The 22,133-nt window shown below is 41.5% G+C and overlaps 1 protein-coding gene across 2 annotated transcripts in view; it reads left to right on the top strand.

Moving 5' to 3' along the window:
- fgf12a (fibroblast growth factor 12a) overlaps positions 1-22,133 on the top strand; it is a 35,916-nt gene that overhangs the window by 7,244 nt on the left and 6,539 nt on the right. The window contains exons 1-4 of one of the 2 annotated variants that reach the window (XM_008333955.3): positions 1,269-7,917; positions 9,184-9,231; positions 11,743-11,853; positions 15,723-15,826. In XM_008333955.3, the coding sequence (XP_008332177.1) occupies positions 7,722-7,917; positions 9,184-9,231; positions 11,743-11,853; positions 15,723-15,826 (459 nt within the window). In that variant the 5' untranslated portion in view covers positions 1,269-7,721. Of the gene's footprint in view, positions 1-1,268; positions 7,918-9,183; positions 9,232-11,742; positions 11,854-15,722; positions 15,827-22,133 lie in introns of those variants that run through there. The other variant, XM_017042347.2, reaches the window with a different exon arrangement.

Here is a 22,133-nt window from a genome sequence, read left to right as displayed (position 1 = left end):
TGCCATAGAGCTATAGGCAATTAATCAGTACTGAAATGTATCACGTGTATAAAAAGTATGTTGAGTTAATCTATCTATCTATCTATCTATCTATCTATCTATCTATCTATGTATATTTTTGTCTAAAACATGGTAAAGATTGTGTCAAAAATAAAATCTGAGGTAAAAACACAGCACAGATAACCTCAGTGGTGACTTCTCATAGCAAACGTACAGTATGTTCCACTGAGAACATATGAACACACACCGGTGTCTACAATAACAATAACAATAACAATGCGGTGGCTGTGCAGGTTACTACCACGTAATCAGATAAAACTATTCTGCAATCACAACGTGTTCTTGGACAGTCAATAGTATTATTTTTTTGATGGGTTCAAGTGAACTGAAATGTTATTAGTTTTGCTTGGATGTATGTTTAGTCAATACAGCGGTTCGTCTGTGTATCCCCTGTGCTGAAGCCTTCCCTTTTTCACAGTGCTTTATTGTTGTTCTATAGGGGATTATTCTGCAGCAGGACAGAACTGTGGAAGCTGATTATACAGCACTGCCACTGTATCTGTGACTGTGGGTTTAATGCCAACTCCCTCACTCACTTCTACTGACTTTGCTCCTTCCTAACCTTGTCTTGTTTCCACGTTTTCAAATCTATATATATGAATGAATGAACTAAACATGATTGGGAATATCTAAACAGAAAACTTACCCTCATAGGGCAAATAAGTTTCAGAATAGTGCATAGAAAAAAATGTGAAAAAGTAAAAATGCAGCATTGTGTAATATTAGTGCTGCAGTATATGTCATGGTCAATTATATTTTGGTGAAAACAAATCCGACGCTGTTTTTTTTTTTACTAATTCACTGATATCATGGCTCCCCCTACAGTAGAGAAATGCACATTGTATTGTCTGGATTCTGGTCTCAGAGCAGTGAAAAAACAGTTTACACAGAAATTAAAAAACACCATTGAAGATTAATCGAGGTATTAATAAAATGTATTTTTATTTCAAAATTAAAATTATATTTTACTGTTACTTTATAGATTTATTTTCAACTCATTTCTCAGTTCTCTACCAGTTACTCGTTTTACAATGAGCATTGTTTATAAAACTCAAAACAGTAAAATAATTTTGTACAAAAATAAAACAAACAAAGCAATAGTCTTAATAACAAAGTTGACCAGTTTAATGTTAAGGATATCAGGTGGTATGGTTGTCTGCTTGTGCACGGTGACGTAAACTTAAAAAAAAAACTTCCTTTCCCACTGACATCATCCAACTTTATTGACTTGTCATCAAATCACGTGACCGCTTTATATAAGTCAGTAGGCCTACACGTGCTCTGGCGTCATGTTTGACGGTGAAGCAGATGTCAGTATAAAATAATAACCTTTTCTTTCCTTTCTTATTTTTTCTCTCTTCCATTTCTTTTCTTTTAACTACGGTGATTACATCACAGAACCGCAGCGTCACAGTAAACCACTGAGTTCAGATGCTTCACTCTGTGACAAGTGGCTATTCAACAAGACAACACTGGTTTGGTTTCGGCGTCCAGAAATGTTTGCAGCAACAAAATGTCATCATCTCCGCATTACCTTAGTGACGGCCGGCCTGATGCCACTTTTATACCCCTGCACTTCAACTTTGGCGTTCATGCTGCACAGTCCCCCCCGCACTGGCTTTGTCCTTTATTTTCTCCCACTATAGCTGGGCTGGTGGGAAAGATGCGGAGACAGAGGTGTGTGAGGGAATGAGGTGTGCAATTAGGAGCACAATGTAACGCCCTTGCGTTGACTGCCGAAGAGGAGAGTGGTGCGTTGTGGAGTGTGTGGATTGACCAAGAGCTGGACAAGAAGAGGAGAGAGAGAGAGAGGGAGAGAGAGGGGGGAGAGAGGGTGCAGGGGGGAATCACTCAAGATGCCTCGTTTTAGCGTAATTTGTCCTGCAGACTGTGCCCTTCCGGCGTTTTGAGGGCTGCTGTGAACCGAACGAGAGAGAGAGAGGCAGAGAGAGAGAGAGAAGGAGAGAGAGAGAGGCAGAGAGAGAGAGAAGGAGAGAGAGAGGCTGGCCGGCTACGCTATGCTGCCTGACCCTGCTGTGTTGTGATAGCGTTGTCCGATTGTTTGGATTGAGGAAGGCTCTCATCAACCCAAATCAATGAGGATTCTGAGGCCATTCCTTCAGAAAGGAGCGCATATGCTGCAGTGTTTCTGTGGACAACGATCGAAGTCGACCACTATCACCAACGGTGAGGAGACTGACACATAGCAGCATAGCTTCATAGGCTACCTTTGCATGCTTTCCCCCTTTGAGTGATTAAAAAAAAGAAAGAATAAAAAAAGGAGAAAGGAGGGGAGAGGAGAAAGAGGTGAGTGGCTTCATCGCTCGTTGGATGTGTGAGTACCATCTTTCGAGTCTGCAGTGGAGAGAGTGTCTCTCTCCCCCCTTGTGGTCCCTCGCATCTGTCCCGAGTTTTGTGTGCAGTCCTCGGCATGTCGCGGTTATAGCTGCTGGCAGTCATTAACAAGCCGCACTAGTCCAGCGAGGAGTGAGGCTCTCCAGATGACCAGACCGAGCTGAATCTGTAGGCGACAGTGTTCCAGTGCTGCATCCGTAGCGGGCCAAAAATGGGACAATGCAGGGACCAAGTCATTAAACTTTAGGGGCCTGGGAAAGAAAGCCTCGTTTGTAGGGCCCCAAACAAGCTGCGTCCAGCTGCGTCCAGCACCATGGACAGCGACACAGCACAATTGCGACGCATGACACAGGCTCCCAAACTTTTCTTGTTGGTATTTTTTGCTTTTTTAAACCACATTTCTCTCGAGTGTGGTGACACCACAGGTTTCACTTGCAGACACAGAGTTCACAATGAGTTTTAAAAGTACCTTAGTACTTTACCGAACTAATCCTTGTCCTTCAAAGATGATGCGTTATTGTCCTTTGTGCTTCTTCTTTCACGTCTTAACATCTTACAGTCATACACATATCATTTATTGTCAAAACCCGAATTGTTTTAAGCAGCAATGTGCCTAAATAGTTGGCTTGCAGTGTAACATTTTGGGCTTAAATTAGTTTTAGAATACATATTAGTATTGGATACTTCCAAAAGTCTCCAAAAGTACTTGATTGTAGTTTATTTTTAATGGTAGTTGGCCTTTAGACATGTTGTATTAACTCTTCCTGTTGTTGCTTCTTTTTGTTACTGACTTTTCTTCTTGCTCCTTTTTATCTCTTTTTTCTCCTTCATTTTGTGTGTTAAACAAGACTTTCTGATACGACTGCTACAATTATGACTTTTATTAGTGTCTAACTTCTTGAAGTAACTTGCAGCTTCACATGGTCTCATCCAAACATACATTCTTCTTGTACTTGTGTGTTGTCCTTCTACTTCATACTGGCAGTATCTTACTGATCATCAAGATCAGTTCCATCCATCCATCTGACATAGAGCAGCCTTTAGCAGTAAATTATTTCCTGTACCTTTGTATTGTAACACTGTATTATTGTTTGTGTCCTTCTCTTGCTTGAATGCTTTCTTGTGGTTTAGAAGTAGGATAAAAACATTTTTAAAGATTTTTTGCACTGTTATCTTTCCTTGTTTTTTAATCCATCAAAACCATCTGTTCTGTTTCCTTCTCTTACACCTTTCATTCAACATGTAAATTTACAAAGAATCAACAGATTATCTAATCCCACCTTTTTCACAACTTTCAAACTAACTTTTTTTCTATTCAGTCTTGCACCACCATTTTTTTTTTCACCTGTATGTTGCCACATTAAAAACTAACCTGTGCATTCGGAGGAAGATTGAAACACCGTTTCTCTCTTTTCCATCACATGCAGTTTGTAATATCTCTCAGAGTGTCAGCTGGAGCAGCTTTCAAATTCAGGGCAGATAATTAGAAACTCCATTAAGCACAGTTGATTCCTCTGAGATAGTTGGACCAAAAGCAGCATGCACACTGGGATCACACTGATATAAAGCACAACCAGTCCTTTCCCTGCATCACTGTTCACTTACATGAAACTCAGTCCAAACTTTGTGAGTCAGCTCCTTCCTACAGACCAAAAAACAAAAGAAAACCCCTTAATACCTGAAACTTTTTCAGTGGAAGATGTCTGGCTCATATACTCATATACATGTTTTACTCTTTGTCACGACGCAGTTAACTCAATTTACATTTACACAATATGGCAACAGCCAGTGTTAGCACTGTTTTACATTATATTATATTGATTTACCTAAAAAAAAAGGATAAACAAAAAAAGGACAGACAGAATGAAAAAAAAACAAGCTGGTTTAGGTGACTTTGTGATCACTTCATGGTTGTTGTTGTTGTTGTTAAACAGGCCTTACATCATTTTTAGATTTTCACACACCTCTGGTTGAAATTTATTATAAAGGTCAGAGCAGAAAGGGCAGCCTGATTTGAAATGACTGGAGGCAGTAAGTAAGCACTAGTTTACCACAAGGGAGGCATACAGTATATTGCCAAGAGGTAACATGAACCGGGATTGTAATGCGGCAAAAACCGGTATGATGCAGTTTTCAAGGTTATCCAGGAATTACCGGATCTGTCATCTTTTGAAATTCTCCAAATTTTTGTGAATCTCAAGGACGCACTGAGACATTCAACACCCGAGACTGGAGTCAGTTTCTGTCTTGAGCACGGCAGTTAACTCGTGTGGCCACAAGAGAGCAGCAGAGTTGCACATATTCCTATGCAATAAAGCGCGTCTGTTGGCTTTGACAGCTTTTGGTTTAATTTTCAAACCTTGTTTTAAGGTGTTTCACATGGAATAGTAGTCTGATAATAGTCTGCTACAACGAACTCCTTCGATGTGAAATCTATTTTAGTGTATCATTTAAATGGTTGTCACACATTACTGTCTGCAGCAGCGTCTTTTCACTTGTGGCCATATCTCTGCTGGAGTGACGTGAGCATCAATTGTGAGCTGTGGTAGAAGCTGGATGGATGGATGGTCGGATGGATGGATGGATGGGAGAACCTCATTAGGGAATACTTTATCTTTGTCTGACAGAGGCTGAGTCTTATGACTCTGGATGCCTCAAAGTGCCTCCCAGTCTCATGTCATATGAGAGACCACAGGCAGGACGAACACTTTTGTATTCCTGCAAACTGTACGGGCTGGAGGGATGAATATTGTATGGTGGCTTTTATACATGCTGCAGGGTTATATTTAGTTGTTTTTTTTACAATTTTCTAGAAACTCAGTGTGAATGGCAACCTTTATCACACACAGAGCTAGAGTATTAAACGCTTGTTAAATCACGTTGGTGTTTGTGCTGCAAGAGGAGAAAATCCTAAACCATACCCCCGTGTTCTCTGTCATACTGTCAAAAGAATCTGAGGTGAAAAAATAAGCTTTTAAATGTTTCATGTTTTGTCAGGGGAGAAGGAGCGGTTGGCTGTGCTGTTGGCTGCTCACGTGTTCTCAGCTGTGTGTGTGTGTGTGTGTGTGTCTGTTTGTGTGAGAGCAAGAGAGAGAGAGGGAGAGAGAGAGAGAGAGTTCTTCTGCACCTCCACATTATTTCAATAATAGACATGAATCTTAAGGCATGCCTTCAGGAAATGGGACACATGCCTACTCTCTCTCTCTCTCGCTCACACATGCATACACATGTCGTGTGTGTGTACTCCAGCTGTGGTGAAAACAGAGCAGTTTGCTCACACCAGTCACCAGATGTGATGTTCTGTGGCAGAAACACATTTGTATTCATCACCAAGCACTGAATTCAACAGCAGTTTCAGTGTGAACAGCGTTTCTAATCCCAGAAATATTATGCTGATGCTGGGTCTTATAATTGTCTCAAATGTGCATGCAGCACCTGTACTTTCTTTACGTTGCACCTACGCTGTGGTCGGTCGGCCAGCATCACTGTTGATTTCTGTTGATACCTGTTGCAGATGCAGTCGTACACGTATGTCGAGGTGTTCCTTTAGGAAATATAAAGTAATTTCTGCAGTGTTGTGGCACATACATCACTTCCTTTACCACCTGCATATAATTTGATGAAATGATTTATTAATTTAAAACCCAATATACTGTATATAATAAAGATCTTAAATGTTATATGGAGCTGTACACCTCCAAAATGTCTTGGTCTTCTACCGGACAGAGGGCATCTTGCACCCACAATATGATTTTAAATAATTTTTTGGCCTTAAAATCTGCTCATATTTAAAAAAAAAAAATCTGAGATACATAGCTTTAATTTTTAAATGATTTTAAGCTTTACCATCTGAGACGTCCCCTTGTACTATACCTTTAAGCTGTGCTCATTATCTCTGTTACATATTTAAACAGGCCTAATGATTATTACGGCCAAAATGTGTTATAATATGATATGATATTTCATCTGCTCCTTTTTGCATCTAAGATTTTAGTGGGTGAACATCTAAATAGGACAAAAGGCCCAAAGTCACAATCCTTCATCTTTACAAACATCCATCAGGCCAGTTACATGTCCTCTCCTGTTGTACAACATGTTTTATTCAATTTTTTTTTTTTATCGGGGTGTCTGTGATCATTTATCATTCCTCTTATATCGCCCATGAGAATTCCTAATACGATCACGTATGATTGCGTTAGAAGAGTTGGAGAAGGAGAGAGAGAGAGAGAGAGAGAGAGAGTAGTGTGTGCTAGGGAAACAGAGAGAAAGTGAGAGCAAGTGTACGTGTGTGGCGTGTGTGTGTGTGTGAAAGAGAGAGAGATAAAGACAGGGAGGGAGGGAAGAAGGGAGAGAGAGAGAGCGACAAAAAGGGGGAAAGAGAGAGAGAGAGAGAAAGAGAACCCCATGGACCGTGACAGTTAACTCCAGCTGTCGGCACTGTTACAAACCGACAGCATCCATTCAAGACTGGAGCAGAGAATTTGCAAAGCCTTTTTTAAAAAAAAAATCATTTGTGAACTACAACAAACAGAACTCCGGCGGCCACATCGTCAACTAATTGTTGCATTCCAGACGTGAATCCCTCACTGGAGATTTAAATCACATCTCTGCAGCATCCTTGCACAGAAACCTCTGCTACCGATTTCCCCCCTGGCTGCTTTTGTTGCCGTCGTCGGAAGCGGAGGAGACTGAACTCGGACATTTGGACATCCAGATCAACGATGCACCATGCCATTCATCCTGTGGGCTGAATAATTGGGGAAGAAAAAAAAAAGTTGGGATTCATTCTCCTGCTACACACGACCGTGTTATGGATGGATCTGGGTTGATGCGAGTGTAATGTAAAGGCGTCAGGAAGCCAGTGAGGAGGCTGCTGAGGCAGCTGAGACACGGCGCTGTTCACCTGGAGTACCTGGAGCTGTCCACTGAAGCGGTGCTGAATCAACTTACACTAACACTGTTGCTTATTTTCCACCTCTGATATGTGGAGCTCGGCGGGCTCAGACGCACATGTGATTCCCTCATAGGCTGGGGTTAGTGGCTGTTGATTTCTACCAGCGCAAACTTAACACCCTCCCTGCCACCCCTCCCCGAAGAGGATGCTACCTGACGGCGCAGGAATGAAGCTGTGAACTCTGACGGTTTCATGATCAGGATGACATTTGGGTGAAAAACACTCGTGGCTCAAAAGGACCAGAACAGACGCTTTGGTTGCGCTTCACGCCAAGACATAAGCAGCTGCGCCAAAACCCGCACCAGACTGCCGAACTAGACTCTCGGGGTTTTCACAGTCTCGGTTCGGGGAGATGGCTGCGATCGCCAGCTCCCTGATCCGTCAGAAACGTCAGGCGAGGGAATCGAACAGCGACCGGGTCTCCACTTCGAAGCGTCGCCCCAGCCCCAGCAAAGACCCTCGCTCTCTATGCGAGAGGCATTTCTTGGGGGTTTTCAGCAAAGTCCGTTTCTGCAGTGGCAAGAAAAGACCAGTTCGGAGGCGACCAGGTCAGTGCTGTCGAGTCTTTTTTTTTTTTTAAACTGATGTGTGTTGCGTGTGCGTAAATGGACGCGGTTTCCCCCCGCATCTCCCACCCCGCCCCTCTTTAGAGCAGCAGAGGAGGTATTATACTGCAGTCGAGGGCTCGGAACCGGAGGAGAGGATAGATTTTCTCCGCGGTGCGTAAAATCCACCTGTTCCATTAGGTGTTGTTGTCAGTGTAGCCTCGAGGCTTCCCACACAGAGCAGGCTGCTGTAGGATGATGTCTACATGCGGTGACGTTACCCCCATTAATTCTTGTGATGCTGCTCTGATCAGAATAATCAATTACCCTGAACGATATTGATGCTCCTGTTTCCCTCCACCGCCGTCTTCACAGGCCTTTGATAATCTCTCTGATATTCATCAGTACTCAAACAGTACGTGTGCTCACAAACAGTGAACACGTTTTAAAAAAGAGTCCCCCTAATTCAATATTAATGCAGATTGGAGTACAGAGGGGGAGATAAGTTGCACTGCAGTGCACCAAGGCTCTTTTCAGATTAAATGTTATAATGGGGAATTTTATTGCAGAGAGAGCCTCACTGCAGTGGTGAGGGTATAGCCCCATTCACGTCGACTCCTCCTATAGACACACAGAATGGAGGAGACATTCTTATCTCACCCCTGGAATACCCCTTCTCTATTTATTTTTCATGGTTTCTCCGAGTGCCAGCCCGTCACCCCCCCCCCCCCTACAGATAGTTCTGCTGTGTAATGAATGGCAGTCATACCCTCTCAAGCCCTCCAGACAGACGGAGAGACAGACAGCAAGTGAGGCGGAGAGACCGACTTGTATTATTTTTTTTAACTCAGAGAGAAGAGGGACAGCAGAGACACAGAGCCAACCATTCAGACGAAATTAAAAACACGACGACGTGCAGCCTCTTCAGACAGACAAACACTGTCGCTGCCAAGACAGACACAAAATGCCGGAAAAGGCACAGAGAGGGACAGACAGGCAGACAGACAGACAGATAATCCATTCAGGCACTGATGGACAGGTAGGTAACTCCTTACAGTGGACATGGCCTGACAGAAAGTCAGTGAGCTGTAAAACTGGCAGGTTAGACAGACAGATGGGTCGTCATTCGTCTATTTCCACCAATGTTTGACATATATTTGAATTCATATATTTCTATAAGTAGACAATAATACACAAGAGGAATTGATGAATTCTGCCTTTTTAAAAGCTTGTTGTTTTTCCTTCTATTCCCCTCATTCCCCTCATAAGATGCACCCTCCAAACCTCCACAGGTGTCCCATAAGGGCTGCAGGCTAGGTCAGTAGCTGAGCTTCCATCCGTGTGTGCTGTGTTTCTTCTCGTCTCCACCCCATCTCGAGCCCATGTCGACTCCCCCCTCGGCCCGGGGTTGCTGGGGAAGATGTGGGTGGCTGGGAGGGCTGGAGGCTGTGAGGGGGAGCGAAGGGCCGGGGGCTTCAACACCTGTCTAACAGCCGACGATTTCTCCTGTCTCTCTTTCTTTCATCCCTCCCACTGTGTGGCTTTCTTTATAAAGAACAAAAAAAAAAAAAAAAAACCAAAACAACAATTTCCTCACCTGAAGTCGAAGCTCCTGTTTGGCCACCGTCCTTGCTGCTCCTCTGTCTTTTTTCTCTCTTTTTCTCGTCTTTGCCTCCTCTCATGGTGTTTCAGCCTCATTCTCTCTGTCAGTCAGTGTCGGACCAGCCTTTACCCTGGCTACCTGTTCTGTGTCTGTTAATATGTGTCAAGTACTACTGTGTAAGTGTAGTAGCGGTTCTTACAGTGTTGTATGTATTGGTGTTTATGGATATGATGCATTCGTCAAACACGATTTCAAAACCGGTGGTCATTCAGCATCTCATGGTCATGACACCATTTGTCGACGTACCTGAGTGTGTTTGTCCTTCTGTATAGCTATGAAGTAAAATAAGTGACTTTCCACCGAGAGCCATTTTACCATGACTGAACACATGTTGTAAGCACATGTGCAAGTCTCTCTCTACATATATACATACATACACCTGCACATACACAAGTCCACGTGTGCACGCACACACATACGCAGCGCACTCTCTCTGCCTAATGATTGGAACTGATTAGCTGTCAGGAATTGCTCAAGCCCACGTTGAAGCCTTAATTTGTGGAAGTGTAGTTAACGTGTGTGATTTACTGCTGTGCTCGCCCACGTGTGCTCCTGCAAACATACACATAAACACACACAGACATTCTCCTCACCCTGCCTGTGATGCATGATGAAGGGCTGGTCCCAGGAATTGATGGTCCCACCCCAGGATTAGGTGAGTTGGGAATCGATGCCCAGAGCGATGTACAATCAAACGTGGGTGAACCTGCTGTAGCCGGGGGTCACTACCGCGCTCATTCTTTATACAGGCCACTCTCTCTGTGCTGTGTCTCTGTAATATACCAAAAACTAGTGCCCTAGAAAAATCAGTAAAGACAAATGTGTCTGTCTCGCCATATACCAAGTGTGAAGATGCGTTCTTTTATTAGATTGCTTTTATTTTGTATTTCTTTGCACTGAATCACACGACCACTTGGTCTGGTTTTGACCTTGGGGAGGAATGTTGCGCTTGTTTAGAGCTCTTCTTTACTCTGAATATGTGCGACTCTGACAGATTAAGTTTTTTTTTTTTACTTATAAGTAGAGTATGCACGAATTTTGGACTTGTGTTGGTAAACACAGAGCATTTACCTCACACCTTCTTCCCTGCAGAGGGAGCTGTAAAAGTAGTTGACTGCCCTGATCAGTGATATGTGTGCACTATTAAAACATTATTGCCTTATAATAATAATAATTTCCTTATCAAATAATTCTTTTTAGGTTTTGAGATGTAGTTTGAACTAGACTTCACCACCAAACACAATGTGGCAGTGGTAAATGACAGCAGCTCTGACGGAGGTGCTGCTCCCTCACCATGTCAGTGGCTGTACACAGGTGTAAAATGATTTTAAAATATTTTAATTTTGAAGCACAGAAAGTTTATATCTCTGGAAAAGAAAAGCAAGAAATATGCCAAATAAAAAAATGAAGCTAATATGATTAATTTGAACACAATTAAAAACAAAATGAGTGTAGTTGTAGCTCAGCCACTGTTTTTTGTTTTTGCCTTTTGCCAATGACTCCCGGACATATATGTCTGCCAAAAGTCTAAAGCCAGAAACCAAAAAATACCTGCTGGATATAACACCACCATGGAGACCACACACATACACACACATAGTATATATATTCTTCGCAAAAGAGCCAATGACCAAAAGCTTTTTTCATCTATCTTAATTCTACTGCCCTTGCCCGCGGACAAAAATCTTTTCCTGCCATGAGCTAATCCTTAATTCTACCTGCCAAATGTCACAGACTTGAAGCTGAAGGTTGTTCCGGTGCAATTGTAATGGATGGAAATACTATAAAATCCTATGTCAGCTCTTTTTAAAACATGAATTCTTCCTACTTTAATCCCTCTGTTAAGACTGTTTCAAATGATTCATGTTAATGCAGGAAATTCAAAAGTTCATGAGCAAAAATAACAAACATTGTCATTAATGTTTTTTGTTTGTTTTTTTTACATCATAGTGTCACCATTTAACATTTGGGTTACATACTGTATATTCAATACATGTGAAAAAGAGTAATTTAATTACAAGTGGGTCATATGTGATTTAATGAGTGTGTTAAATTAGAAGTTGAAAAGTGTGTTTTCTTTTGATCATGAGACTTTTCTTCTCTGTGGGGATGGGGCCTTGGCATGGCTTTGTGTGTATGTGTGTTTGCGTGTGTGTGCGTTCCAGAGCCGCAGCTGAAAGGCATCGTGACACGACTGTTCAGCCAGCAGGGTTTCTACCTGCAGATGCAGCCGGATGGAACCATCGACGGCAGCAAGGACGAGAACAGCGACAACAGTGAGTGGAATGGAAACATAACATAAATGTACTGGCAGTGACACGGTTGCTTATATAATGTGGTATATTACCACAATTTATGTGCTGCAATTGATCATTTTTAATTTTTTTATAACTGACGCTGAATTTGGCAGCCTAAAGCGCTCCACAATTAGTTTAAGAAGCCTCCATAGAATTGGATTATCTTTTCAGAAATGGGAACAACTCGACAGATTCAACAACACTGCCTCCGATCTTATCTGTACCCGGTTATGCAATACTGATATTAATGTGTCAAAACTGACTGGAGCGGTTTATCCATCAACTGACACTGCCTTGGTCAATGTGTGACAGGGAGAAAGTTCCACCAGAATATACATTCTGTGCCTGCTTGAGAGGAAATGACTTTCCTCTGCAGTGGGCGGTGAGAGTCTGAGTTTATCACTAAAAAAAGCCCTAAGTGAACACACTTCCAATATTGCCACGACACACCACAAGGACTCAGAGCAATTATTTGAGTGCCGTTATGCTGAAAGATTAAGAAAAACAAGACGTTTTAAGGAAATCCAATCACCTGGAAATGCAGTGGCCACGGTCTGTCCTTCTTGTCACAGTGATCCCTCAGCCTTCATGCAGTATTTCACTGAGGATTGACTTTCTACACTGAAACACTAGTGGATAAATAGTCTCTAGAGTGTGGAACCCCTAAAGTGCTGCTAACACCCCTTCTGCCCCCACAGGAGCTGGAGAGAAGGATTCAAAAAGATTATTTTATACCGAGGCTTTGAGACGCTTCCCTCTGGGAAGGAAAGGATCAAAGAAGAGAATTACTGTTCACCGATCAGCCATTAACACCAGCTCAGGCTGATTGGTGTTTGTTAGTGAAGAGTGGACTTCACAGCAATAATGACAAAACTCCCAATCTGGAAGAAGGCCAGATAGAAAAAGTAGCCCTGACTTTTTTTTTTTTTGCCTGGAAAAACCATCCTGCCAGTCATGAGGGAGAGCTGAGCCAAGGCTGCTGGACCATAGCAGTCCTGCAGTGAAAGAACAGTCTCTTTCTGTCACTTGCTATTTCATACTTTATAATGAAATAGATCTTGTGCAGAGGCTACTTAGAACATAAGGAGCTCCAGGACAAAAAAGGATGAATGCACAAAGCAGGGAAAATTACAGAATTCCTCTAATGTGCCATTATTTCTGTGCACTCTCTGTACTCCCTCTGTGCCCTGATGTCAGCCGACAACGTTCTTGTTGTCTGTGAGGGTTTCCCCATATGCCTCAAGGTAATCTTCTTCTTAAGCAGTCCCGCTAGCCAAGGAACGGAGGATTGCGGTGAATAATTTAGCCAGGGGGAAACTAAAAATACCACCTTCTCTCTTTGTACCCAATGAATAATTCTTTGTATAAGATAAGATGCCCGGAGCTCAGACAGTCTGAGTGGAAGGCAGGTCAAAAACCAAAAGGAAAGAAAAACATGCACAGAGACGAGAGAGCGAAGGGTTTTCAGTAACAACATTAGAAGAAAAAAAAATGGCCGACACAAATAAACACAGACGTTTTAGTATTCAGATGTTGCACTGAACTATTGACTGACCAGGTGGACTATTGGAATAATAGATTACCCCCAACCTTGAACCACAACAAACTGTGACCGGCAGGATCCTAAGCTGCTGCGATCATTAGAATGTCAGAGCAACAGTGTTCAGCTGATGATTAAATATTAAATATTGAGTTTTGTAGTTAACTTGATGTTATTTAACAGAAAGAACATTCTTTCAGTGTTTTCTCTGACAAATTGGTATAAAATTTAAAATGCGTGCAGACAGTACGATCATTATTATTAATTAAAGAAAAATACTGGAAATAAACACTGAGTTGATTGAAGTGCTAGAAAACAGGCTGCACTTCATAAGTACTCCTGATTGGCTTTCACTAACTGCACTCACGGTGCAACAGCGTTCAATAAATGAACAGCCATGTTTCATTTTGTGCAGTTATTAATTCGATTTTCAGCAGTTGATTGGCCGCACTAATTACCTTCTCAGTCAGAGGCTTTACAGAGATCAGCCTGGTCTGAGGCATGGGCAATATGGGATTATCATGGAGTCACATTGATGACTGGCTCTCTGTGACTACGAGGGGAAAGAAAACAAGTTCAAAGAAGGAAAAGCGTTTGAAAAAGCAGGTGAAGCCACGCTATTATTTGGTGTTCGCTCTGGATTTTAAGAGGTGCCTTGGCAATCTATGATGGCTTTGTGCTTCTTTTAACCTCAGGTTTTATTTCCTGCTGGGGTAATATTCCCTCACATCAAATCCACATCCCTTAGCCAACAACCGCAGGATCTGCTTCTGGACGATTACTGTCCCTTAGAAAGATTTGCTGTTCCAAGGATTTCACTTTATTGGATTCTTTAAACTCAGTTTGTGCAGCCATTGGATAAAAAGAAATCTTCAGAAATCTATTATAACTGTGAGAAAAAAATTGGTACGGTAAAAAAAAACAGTAAAGAATCGCAAACAGTTGCAAACAGTTTTTAATTATATATATATATATATATATATATATATATATATATATATATATGTGTGTGTATATACGTATATATATATATTTATAGCATGATTTGTCATGTCTTTTACCTCGTTTTTAAGTCACATTGAGCAGTTGATTTTAGCTCGGAGATAAAAAGAAAAAATAAAAGATAATAAAAGAAAAAAAGCCCAGAATACATTTTGATAGGTGGGTGTGCTTTGGGTTTTAACACCGCTGGCTTTATTGGTATGCGACACAACTGCTTGGTACCTCAGGGAGACGCAGCCATTCATCTGACAAGGCAGCAGACATGAAAATCAAATAAAAAAAGAGGAGCAAAGAGACGTATCAAAGAGAGACGGAGAGTTATGACTAAAGAGAGACTTCTACATGTCCAAATCAGACTCCGAAAGACTGGAAATATTTAATGACGCAATGTTCCAACAATCTGCATTCGTGGTCTGACTATTAGGCTCTCAAGGGTATATACTAAGTGCAGGAGAGGTCAGTGTGTATCAGCCACACTGGTGGCCTCAGGGCAGATTGAAACCATCAGCAAGCAGAGGCAGCGTGTCAATATCAATTGAGTGAAATTGAATCTGCTTAGAGGACAGACTTGTGTTGGCACATCTCTTGTCTCTCCACTTTTATCTGATAGTCCCCATCGCCACTTTCACAACAATCATGCCAACAATACAGTCAGCGAGCCGAACGCTAGCTGTCATCACACCGTTATCCAGCAGAGAGCAAAAAGGCTACTGCACACGCTCAGTGGGAAGATGACGCACAATGTCATGGACTAGGTCTTTTCAGTAATGTTTCAGTAATTTTATTGTAGAATATTAATGATTTCTCAAAGTCAACTGTATATCGAACTCAAATTTTAACTCACTCTTTTTAAATGGGTGTTCATATATAAAAGACATTAATGTTAGAGAAAAGGTTAATACAAATTAAACTGATTTATGTACAAATCTATGTGGTTCCAAGTCCTTTAAATTTTGCACAAATATATAAGGAGACATAAAGAAATAATCCTGACTGAAAGAGAAAAGTTCTTCTGTTTGTTTTTTTTCTCTCATGTTCAGTTAGACCTTATCGCAGGTTATCTTCAGAAACATTTGTGATCTCTCCTTACTCCCAGGTGCTTCGTTTTGCTTTTGTCCACGTGCTCCTCTGCTCACTGCAGTTCTGAAAGAGAGCAGAAGAGCACAGATCAGAGGCTGAAATATCTAACAGAGTTAAAAGAAACCTGAAATGTCTTTTCCTGTCGTTTTTTTGTCTGTCTGCCATTTGTCTCCCTCTCTTTTTAACAACTCTCTGCCCTTTTCCTCCCTCCCTCTGTCTATCACAGCTCTGTTTAATCTTATTCCTGTGGGTCTGAGAGTGGTGGCAATTCAGGGAGTGAAGAGTGGCTTCTACATCGCCATGAATGGCGAAGGCATGCTCTACAGCTCGGTAAGAGGCGGCCCTTGGAAATGTGCATGTTTGAGAGTTTTCATTGACACACATTGTCTTTTTGTTGTCTGCTTCCACATCGCTCTGTAGCAACACAAACCCCTTCAACTGTGCTCCATTTGAGACCTCTTCAAACGTGCTTTGTTGTGAAGTGCACTACAACTTTCCACATTCCTCGTTGAAGCGCTGTACATGTTTTTTTCATTAATTTTAACAGTAAAATTCAGTACAATGTTTTTTTTTTTTTATGAAACTGCTTCCTTTTCCATAACTGGTTACAAAAGAAAGCTTGCTTTGCAGCTAAATACAGTTCCTCAGCAGTGGTCCGCAGTACTCTGTAGTAACACCGGAGGCACTACCCCCTTAGCATTGAACGCTGTGATATTAAGATATATTTAGTAGTCAGACTAATCAAAGGGTAGCTGTTTATCATAATTAATATAAATTATCGGATAAGAGTCAACTAAAAAACTTTTTTGTACATTATTGTAACAAAAACAGACAGCAGGCCGATATATCATGACATTATTAACATCTAAAAATACACAAAACTTTAACTCAAATTTTGCTTTATAAAGTTGCTTGATTCCAGCCATTACTGTGCATCTTGAACTCATTGAGAGTTCCTATTAAAAGTTTGGCCAAGCGCTTGTCCTCGACGAGTCTACAGTCCCTTACAATCCATTAGGCAATTGTGTCAGTCAGCTCGTCATCAGAGACTTATTTACTGCCCTGCGCTCAGTGTGTCTGGTCCAACGCCAGCCGGGAGTCTGTCCTGAAGTTGAAGCCTCGACAAACACTTTTTCCCTCAGTGTGTGTAAATAACAACAGTGTCAAATGCATCAAAATTTCAAATTAATCAATTTGTTAGTTCAGACAAACCTAGTTTTTATGTTCACTCATTTCAAGGTATTTTATAGGAGTGACAGGATTTTATCACAGAGCTATAAAAATAATATAAAACATCAATGTTTAGTTGGAGAGTTAATATAATAATGAGCACGATTTAATTGGCACTGCAAGGTTCGTGCAGCAGATGTTGGTTAGAAGAATCAGTGGAGGACAAGGCCCTGCTTCTGGAACAACGGCCGCTGTTGAAATGAGTTGCGGAGAGAGAGAGGGAGAGAGACTATAAGAAATTGGTTGGGAACTCAAACTGAGTTATAGAGGTACATATAACTATTTGTTGGAGTTATCCAGCCTCCGGTTCCGACGGAAGAGAAGATAGTTTTATTGAAGAAAGAGGTGGATTGGCGTCTGTGTTGAACCACTGCTGAGGGACTTGGCAGTGATTGTCCGATTGGCAGACAGCCACAGTGAATAATGGGCAAGAGCTGGAATTAAAAATCTGGCCGTCATTTTTTTCTCTTCTTCTTTGTTTTCAAAATACTAAAATGAAGGGCACGGTGGACTGGCGTCTGATGTAGTGCAACAGTTATTGATAAAAGAGGCACTTTACCATTACAGAGGCAGAAGAATATTTTCGGATTAGACCAGATAAATGGTGTTGATAATTTATTTCTTTAAAAGGTGCACTTGAGTAATTGTGCAGTCTTATAAAGCCGTTGCCAGAAGAATACGATTTCTTATCCTGAACTCTGCAAGCTTGCTGCAGATGTCGGAGAAACGGAAAGTTCAGGGAAGGACATGCATACCATAAATGGTTTTGCAACTCATTCAGGCACTCGCCCTCATTCATAACTGAAACCTCATAAACATGAGCACCGTCCGACAATAACTCTGTGCTAATAACTCTCTGTCCACATATCTACTGTACGTCTAATTAAAAAATGGCTCTGGCCGAACAGCAATCTTTACATTTGTCAGAATAACTGATTTGGGCTGCGCCGTGTGACCTGGATCTATACACAGTGATGAGATCATCATTTGCATTGGAGTCTGTGGATGAAATGAATCAGAAATGATGGAGTGGCTCAGTGTCAAACGTGACTCTCTCTGTGCCGACTTTACGGCTATTTTATTGTTTTAATGTGTGTACAAATAAACCTCCGACCTTCAAATCACAGGGAAAAACCATTCGTCCTGGAAGCCAGACAATTTTTTTCTGCTGTGACGTGTGGGGAATTAGTATGCATTGGTCATCATGTGGGGAGCAGGATGGACCACAGATAGACTTTTAAACCTTGGAGAGCTGCAGAGTGCTTGTTAAAAAAAAGCTAATTTAAAATGAGGCCACAGACGGGGCCTGGCTTCTCTTCGAATTCACATTATTCACCTGTTAATTTACCATACATTGACGTTTTGTAAATTAAAGAAGACATGGAATGTTTTTCCTATAGTTAATTATCTTTCTTCTGAAGCTGTTGTGGTTCAATCATGTCCTTCACATTCTTTTGCTACACGTTTATCTTTAATTTCCTTTGTGACTTCCTCCCTCCTCTTCCTTTTCTCTCTCATCCCCGGTCCTCTTACTTAAGTCCCTCTTATCAAAGTTATTTGCTTGTTTCTTTAGTTGTTTCTTCATTGTTGTTTGTTTTCCTTACATCTAGGAGTCTCCTCCTCCTCCTCCTCACTTCCTCTGGGGAGATAATTACTGAGGGATATCCTCCTACCTCCTCAACGCCACCTCCCTTTTCTTTTGTATTCGTCTTCCTCTGCACACTTCTTTGCTCTGTCTTTTTTTTGTAACAAGTTTTCTCTTCTCTGTGTTAAAGATGAGATGCAGCCACTTTGTGAATGTTTTCCTTTCAGACTCTCCTCCAACAGCTAGTTTTTAACGGTCAGTTTAATTGGGCCATTGATCGGCTTTAAGTGGTTAGAACATGTTAGGGGTTTTGCCGGATACGGCTCGGTTTCCCCGCCTTTATTGCAGACCGCTGTGCTCAGCCTCGGCTGATTGGAAGCTGATGGCAGCCACAGATAAGCAGGGTGCTTATGCTGGTGTGTATGTTTACCAGGGAAGCATGTGGGGGCAGAGAATCTACAATGAAGAGTTCCCTTCTATTATTTATAACACTTCTCAATATGGCCTAGTTAACTGCACAGCAGAAGTTGCTGCTCTGCCTCTCCTCCTCCACCTATCTCATCACTGTTTCCTCTAAACTACATACAGTATCTACCTGCTTAATACAATGTACCAACCCACCGACCTACCTGCCTACTGTTTACTCTTACCTACCCAAACACACAGTGTACTTACGTATACCTTCTTGTATACTGCACCTAACTACCTGTTAAATTAGATGTTAGTTATGTAGACACCAACTATGATAACCCTATACCTTATAATATCTGTCTACCTTCCTCCTGTGTGTACCAGCCCAGTGTACACACCAACTTAATTATCTGTCTACTTACTCTCCCGTACCTACCTCATCTATATTCATGCCAATCTGTTCCCAACCGTTTGAAGCCACGGCACGTAATTCGCATCAGAAAGTTCCCGCGGCGCGCCGACAAACAAAAATGTCACAAAAGCGTAGATGATTAAATATAATTACCTTCTTGATTTATTTCACTCAGTTTACTTAAGCGGCGTGAAAGCTGGGCGTGGCATCAGTGAGGCAGCACTGGGTGGCTCTTTTTCACTAACAAACAATTTGGCAGAAAATAAAATAAAAGAAGCTTATTTGGTCAAAATGGAGGAACAAAACTGGTCCTTGAATACATGGTTAATAATAATTAATAATATTTTGATCAGGTTTTAATAAAAATGTAAATAAATGTAACACTACATGTGTAGCTCTCAGACATTATTATGTTGTTAAAGTAGCCCCCTGATTTATACCATATCGTGTTTACCTTATTATGCATTCAGCGCAGGGAACTGCTATAATAATTTACTTAATCGTTTCCTATTAATTCTATATTTGGCAATTTAAGTAAATTTAGTTGAAATTTATGTGATGGATCACTTTCAGCCAAGTCTGCCGTCAGCGTGTATCTGCAGATGGTTGTAGAATGGTAGACGAAAGTCCTTTCTTTAAAGTGATTAAGTCACAGAGAGGGACAGAACAGAAGATACAGAGAAGGAGATAAACACGAGCAGAGGACAAGAAAAAGAAAAAGTTCAAACAAGGATTTTCACTTTAAATAATGTCTAGACAATTCCCGACCTGAATCTCTCCCAGAATAATAATGAGCTCCCCGGGACTTCCACGGCAGGGCCAGGGTTCTCACTGAGGCCGGGACTCTCATTTACCAGCGACATAGTCGCTCAATTAAATGGAGGTCTCCTCCATTTTCTCTTCTTTAAGGATGACGAGCAACAGCAACGTCTCACCCAGTGTAGAGCTGTTGCCTCTCTTCTGATAGGCCCTGGCAACTGATTTAGATTCCGGATGCATTTAGCCCATTTCTGTTGGCAACCCAGTTTTATATCTATTACCAACTGCTCTCCTGCTTCATGTTTCATTTACCTCCTGCACCTGTTCCTCCACTGCACTTTCTCTCAGTTCACAGCACACAGATATCGCCTCATACACTGTTTGTCGGTAAGTATGCTCTCAGGTATTTTTTCATTGATTCATCGGTATCGAAGCGGTAACTAAGATGGAATCCTTAATTCCAAATATTGTAATTTCAAATATAAACCCCAGAATTAGGTGTTCAACAGTCACAGTTTAGATCAGGTTTCAGACATCCATCCATCAATCATCATCTATCCATCCATCCATTCATTCATCCATCCATTCATCCATCCGTCCATCTACCTACCCATAGTCCCCTATGGAGAGCTGATCAATGTATAAAACACGTTTTCATCCGTTTAAAATGTCTGTGAATCAATACTAAGAAACTTGCATTGATTCGCTCCATGTTTATGTTTGGCTGTCAAAGCCTTGTTCTTTGACTTTATAGCCAGTGCATTGCTGCATTTCTTCTGGCAATAATGTCCCAACTATCCATCAGCTGAACAGCCTCCCACTATAGTCTCCTGCTAATAGATATGGCTATTTGTTGAGCTAACTGCTAGATACCATCACACCAGTTGATATGAAGTGGGAGTGCCAGATATCAAGTGATACTGCGTAAATGACTCCTCTCTCTGACTGGCTTCACCTTTTTATTTGCCTCCTGTGCGTGTTATGACCTCCATTTGCTGAACATTTGCATTTCTGCTTCATCGCATCGCACTAATGTGGAACTGGGTCATAAAAACTCTGCTTTGTTTTTGTTACATAATATCAGTTCATGTTGAATCGCATCAAGTGTAAGTGTATTCCAGCGAAGTCCTGTGGAAAAAAAAAAAGCTAATATACACATATATCCATCAGGTCCAAATAGAGATATTTTTTTGTGCCCAGATTATGAGGGACTTATGATTCTGCTTGAGATGCACATAAAATATCCTATCATATATTATATCTTGGATACATAAAATTGTTGCTTAATGGTAAAATGTTGTTTTTACGCTGTAATATCTACGTCTATATGAACATGTATAGGCAATAACTCACTCTTCTCTACATCTGGTTTTCTTCATTCCTCTTGTTTATGTCTTATGACCTGTATTTTCCCGATTTTTGCACCAAACCTCTATACCACATCAAACCAATAGAGAATAAAGTCGTGCAAACATAGGCTTTATTTTTATTTATTTTTTAACACGAGCCGAGCCTGCAGATTTACATATTCTGCCCCACTCTTCCTGTTTTAGCAGGTCTAATGCCTCAATAAGAACCGATGACAACATAAATTATATTTATCATTTTTATCACTGTGACCTTATCAGGGTGAATCAAAAAGAACTACCTGTTATCTGAATGTATTTTTTGAAAATGTATTTATCTTTTTGTGTATAACTACTTGAGTTGGTAATGATTTCCAGCAGAGTCAAACCTGTTGGTGTCCATTATTTACTTACAACAACCTGTGCATCGCATCTACTTTGCGCTTCTGAGGTTTACAAGTGTCCATTAAGTGGATCCGTTACTCGTGAGAGGCTTTGACCCTATCTCATCACCTCCTACTGTTTATCTTCTTCACTCTCCAACAAACAAAGCACTCCGTCAAACACTTGGACACTATTTGCATTGGTGTCCTTTCTTTCCCGAGCCACGGTCGTGGAGTGTTGTCCTTGTGGACAAATTTAGAGGTGTTTCTACTGGGCAGCATGTCAGTGAAGCTAAGTGATTGATAATGATGGGTTGGGTAGCACTAATGTGTTTTTGTGAGGCTGTGTGAGCGTGCTCGGCCTGATTTGAGATACAAACAGGTTGAAAAAAGTAACGTAGCCAGTGTGTAATTTATCACTGTCTCCACCAATCCACCCCAACACATACAGCATCCCCCCCCACCCCCCCCCCCCCCCACCACCAAAACAGCCCGGAGCGACCCCCCGCGC

The sequence above is a fragment of the Cynoglossus semilaevis genome, chromosome 20 (genome assembly GCF_000523025.1).
Source record: "Cynoglossus semilaevis isolate Cse_v1.0 chromosome 20, Cse_v1.0, whole genome shotgun sequence".
Taxonomy (NCBI): domain Eukaryota; kingdom Metazoa; phylum Chordata; class Actinopteri; order Pleuronectiformes; family Cynoglossidae; genus Cynoglossus; species Cynoglossus semilaevis.
Note: the sequence above shows the minus strand (reverse complement) of the source record. Positions and strands in the feature narration are given on the sequence as shown.